We start from the raw sequence: 5,471 nt of genomic DNA on the forward strand, positions 1-5,471 counted from the left end.
CAGCCTAAGCATAGGCGCAGACCACCGATTTTTAGTTGGCCCATAGTTGCATCGAGCTGTTAATTAGTTTCAGTATGGACGTGTAAAGTATGAAAGGGCGCACATTACACCGATTTAGTATCGGCCGATTCTTCATACAAATTTGAATTGGGTCCAACTATCGACTTTAACATCAACTACTTTGCATTTTTCTGTTTTTTAATGAAAACGAATACCTATTTTTGAACTAGTATTTTGTTTCAGTCGGAGACGAGCGCTATGCAGCAGTTCTTGACTACTGAGTACCTTGTGTTCGGTATAGCGCAGCTGTTCATCTATTGCTGGCATAGCAACGACGTTTATTATGCAGTATGTGTACACTTAACATCATCAAATCATTTAGTCTCCATTTCAGGAGGATTATTATAATGCGAACAGCTAGGGACTAGAATTCGCTCAAGTGCCTGCTGCTGTCTTTCCTGAATACTATAATCTGGGCCTTTTCAAAGCGAGAGTGAATAGGCACTTACAGGGCAGATATGAACCATCCTAGACTGCATCTCACTTGCGGTTACCTGCCTTGTCTTGCATAAAAAGTTTTGTAATTTACCAGAAGTAAAGGGGAGGAATTGACCTTCTAAATAAGTTAGAGAGGTCTAATGATCGCATATTTTCTCTTTTACGACATCCAAGAACGATAAAATAGTCGATATGACAGTGACTTCGTAAAAAAGTATGAAAAATATATCTATTTTGGTTCATAAGATTTTGACAATAGAAGGACAATTGCCATAACATAAAAACTTAAACTTCGTACATGCATTAACGAATTAGGTAGACATAAAACTACACTTGTAACACTACCTTCACTTTTAATAACAGGGCAATATCCCCAAACTACGGGGAAACGAATTTGATATCGAGATGGTAAGTGTCATACTCCTATTTCAGGAAAAGGTTACAGCTATTGTAACATAATATGAGCTCTTCCTGGAATCTGGTCAATGGCCTCGTTTCAAAACCCTGTAAGTGTGTTTCATCAAAAACTAAGTCTTAAAATTCGATTTAATGGCTGTAAAATTGGCCTTCACTAGTTAAAACTTTTTTGACAATCATGGTGCAACTCCTAGCTATACCTAGGAGTTGCAGTGGTGGATAGGAATTTCGTAATATATAAAGTCATCAATTTAAAAAGAAAACACTATAAACTCACAACCATAAAAATTAAAATAGTGTTATGATGACTGATACAGATTTTTTAATTTCTTCATCTATAAATTTTACTATTTAGCACATAGAAAAAATAATTTGATACTTACTGGATTTTGAAATGCGGCATGGCTAAAAATCAATTCACAATACCGCGTGCAATGTTGAATGGGATGTCAATTTGACACCACAAATAATATTATATCATCATAGCAATTTTATATGTCAATCTAATTATTGTCACGTGAATTTATTTTATATTTATTTTTTATTTATGCCAGTCAATTTATAAGTATTCAAAAAATAGTATAGAAGAAAATGCTTGGAATACAATTTTTGACTTCGGACCTTAGTTTAGACTAGTTAGGAGATAAACATTTAAAGGACTCGTAGCTCTTAAGCCGGCGGGGATGGGGGGACTTTGAAGATCCCTTTTTTAGGTTTTTCGTTTAAATATCAGAAACTATGCGTCCTAGTGAAATGAGCATGCATTTCCCTCTTTAAAAATTTATTGACGGCCTAATTATTTCACTATTAAAGCGCACCTTTTATTTATTTATTTATTTATGCAAAACACTTGTAAGCTTACAGAGCAGGTCCAAAGCGCTTAGCAAAGCTGGCCGTCGTACCATAAGCGCCATACATCCGATGTTGGAGGTGTGGGTACGGCGGCAACACGGTCGTCTCTCTTATAGAGCGACCCAACTGCTAACTGGCCACGGCTGTTACGCCGACTATCTATTTCGGATAGGACGGGAGCAAAGTGCCAATTGCTGGCATTATCGAGACGGCATCGAGGATTTCGCGCAGCACACACTCGAAATGTACCAAGCCTGGGTGGTAGAGCGCGAAATCCTCGTGGAACAGGTAGGACAAGATCTCTCCTTACGGGACATCCTGGCTCGTATGCTAGAGCCCAGATGTATGGCATGCGGTGCTCCACTTCTGCGAGGAGGTGTTCACGCGCACCGTTAGCGAAGAACAGGGGAGGTAGTACTCCCCTGAAGGCAGTCAAGCCAGTCGTCGCTTGCCCAAACAGAGCGAGCCACAGTCTGGGGCGGAGCCGCGAAAGAATGTCTAGGCCGTCTAGCTCGGACAATAGCTCGCAGCTCCGTCCCAAAGACTTCGGGAGGACAACCGTCAGGTTTTAGTGAGTAGGCCCTGTCCATTTGACAGGAAGAGCCCCACATAACCCACTGGTTCCCTCGGGCCAGCGGGTATGCAATTTCATGCATTTCCTGACGAAAAAAAAGGTCCAAAGCGCTCACAAGCTTAAAAATTAAATTAAAATTAACATGTCATTTAGGTTAATTGCCTTATCTTTCAGAGTCTTCAACTCAGCCAGGGTCCGTACGAGAGCCTCTGGTGGTGCAGAGACGTCTCACACCGCAAGAACCTGTACATCCTCACGGCTCAGTTCAGCCAAGTCGTGGTCTTCTCAGCAGGACCGTTCACCAAGCTTACTGTGGCTACTTTCCTGAGCGTAAGATAATGAGTACAATTCGTTCATTTTAGCCAAACGACGTCCACTGCTGGACAAAAGCCTCCCCCCCCAAGGATTTCCACAACGACTGTGTCTGCGCTGCCCGCATCCAGATGCTTCTCGCGACCTTCACTAGATCGTCAGTCCGCCTAGTGGGAGGCCTGCTTACACTCAGTACTTTATCGATTGGTAAAAGTTTGTTTGAATCTCAAGTTTAAAATTGCTTTATTTGGATTGGAAAGTAAAGATATTTTTTTATTTTACAGATCATAAAAGGAGCCTACAGCTACTACACTCTTCTAAGTAAATCACAGACTAAATAAAAAAAATATCTGTGTTATAATCCAAAATAAAGTACCATCACCTGTCGACATAAATGTTTATATGGCACCAATTTCTAGTGCTTTATAGTACGAGAGCCCACGACCAAAATTTTTGTCTCATAGCAATACGGCCAAAACCGCATCAAATCGATAGATACGATTATCCTGAACTCGAAAAAAACAATATCAGACATTTTCCGCGTAGCGTTTGATCTGACCGAATTGTCAAAGAATTTTACCGAACTGCATCATAGCAATATGTCTGATTTGCAGACTGTAGTTGAATGATAGTTCTGAGATACCGGAAACATATTTTTCAGACGTTAGTGGTGTAGTGCAAACCCGTAAAGGTATACAGGTCGGCTAAATTTGTTGACATTTTCAAAAATTCGCTCAGGCTATATGCTACGCGCAAAATGTCTGAAAACAAACTTTTTCGTAATACAATTATAAAATCTATGTACATTTTCACTATCAGACGTATTGCTATAATACCGACTGTCTTTTTTTTTTTGAAACAGCAGAAACGCAGTTGCTACACTTTCGACCGTTACTACACACCTAGTCGGGTTCAGAATCATACAATCTAACGATTTTATAGGGTTTTTGCCGTATTGCTATGAGACATGGTTTTGGTCGTGGGCTCTCGTACTATNATAATACCGACTGTCTTTTTTTTTTTGAAACAGCAGAAACGCAGTTGCTACACTTTCGACCGTTACTACACACCTAGTCGGGTTCAGAATCATACAATCTAACGATTTTATAGGGTTTTTGCCGTATTGCTATGAGACATGGTTTTGGTCGTGGGCTCTCGTACTATTAAGAAAGTTGATCATGATTTCAGTCATTAACGCCTTTTCAACTCTAGATTATAAATGCTCTAAATTATCACTATAACGGGATTTGATTGCACACAAACACTACACTTTTAAAAAGGTAAAAAGGTTTTTACCTTCCCGGACGTTTCGACTCGGTTGCACGAGTCACGGTCGCGGGCAGACTAAAGGGATGCGGCGTCGTCTGCTCGGGCGCGATTAATTTTCTCCACCCGCATTTGCACAATATTTTCGTCCGTAGTAGTGTTTGTTATAGTAAGAATTTATAAAAAATGAAAGTTTACAATATTAAATAAATTCTCTAGTCAACGTGTACTTTCTTTGTTTCATTAGGCATATTTATTGACAAGCAAGGGTTTGCCAAAATGGCTTCTAGCCAAGGCCAACCGAGATAAATTATTATTTATACCCTGTATAAACTCCTTTGGATGAAACCATGTGTAACTTCTTGGTAAGATACGAGTGAGTTCAACTCGTAAATGTATCAAGCTGAAGTAACAATGTGCTGGCTATATTTTGCAGAAGCGACAAAAGATGGAGTAAAAAAGTTCAAGAATGGAGACCAAGTTGTAGCAAAGGTAGTGTAAGACTGGTTGTTGGATCAATACCAAGAATATAACCAAGGATAGCTGATTGAAGTTATATGGGCTTCCGTTAAAACTCGCGCGTTCAGCCTGGAGGCAACTTAATTGAATTTGTGCTTTAATTAAAGGAAACAAAGAAGCTGTCAATCCCAATAAGCTTTATCCTCTATGGCAGCTCCTAGACTTGACACTAAGGTTATGACGATTCATAGAAGAAAAAACTACTGCTTATTTTACATTTATTTACAATGTTTTGTTTCTTTTAATATGATATGCAACTGTATTTACCTATCCATTGCGCATGAGATGACCAACGTTCACCCACTTATTGTCGTAAGTTTTAGTTGAAGATATAAGTAAATATCACTAGATGAACCTCTTTGAAGTTCGAACTTTTTACGTTGCACGGTGGAGCGTGGGACGTGGTCGAGGTGGACCGACGACCTCAGCAGGGAGGCCTGTGATAATTATGTCTTCTCTTCTACATAATAGTGCCAAAGATTTTTCCTATTCTTCGTTTCATGTGATCTCTGAAATCTATTATTGTGTCACTCAAATCTACACTTGATTTTATGAAGGGTATTTGTTTGGTTGAATGTTCTAGTCCCAAGAACTGCTGGTCCGATTTGAAAAAAAAATTTGCAATGCATAGTCCTTTCTTTTTATCGAGGCTATAATATTATGGCTATAGGATAGGCTATGGCCGTCATACAACTATGACCAATAGGAGCAGAGTATACGTGATTTTTTTTTCAAATTCTTCTTCTTCTCAGCCAAATGACGTCCACTGCTGGACAAAGGCCTCCCCCAAGGTTTTCCACAATGAACGGTCCTACGCTGCCCGCATCCAGGCTCTTCCCGCGACCTTTACCAGATCGTCGGTCCACCTAGTAGGAGGCCTGCCCACGCTACGTCTTCCAGTCCGTGGTCGGAACTTTCCTGCCCCAACGGCCATCGTCTCTACGAGCTATGTGCCCCGCCCACTGCCACTTGATTTTAGCAATTCTGCGAGCTATGTCGGTTACTTTGGTTCTCATTAGCATAATAAGAATTT

At 40.2% G+C, this 5,471-nt stretch overlaps 1 protein-coding gene across 1 annotated transcript; it reads left to right on the forward strand.

The window, feature by feature from the left end:
* Nucleotides 1-243: 243 nt before the first annotated feature.
* On the forward strand, nt 244-3,058 carry LOC114361710 (odorant receptor 49b-like; the record flags this gene model as incomplete). The annotated part of the gene is made up of 3 exons (XM_028316846.1): nt 244-348; nt 2,516-2,671; nt 2,938-3,058. Coding segments are annotated over 3 exons (318 nt in total), but the record flags the coding sequence as incomplete, so codon positions are not given.
* Nucleotides 3,059-5,471: the final 2,413 nt, after the last annotated feature.

Source organism: Ostrinia furnacalis, unplaced genomic scaffold, assembly GCF_004193835.3.
Source record: "Ostrinia furnacalis isolate ACB-3 unplaced genomic scaffold, ASM419383v2 OfSCF5929, whole genome shotgun sequence".
In the NCBI taxonomy this organism is placed as follows: domain Eukaryota; kingdom Metazoa; phylum Arthropoda; class Insecta; order Lepidoptera; family Crambidae; genus Ostrinia; species Ostrinia furnacalis.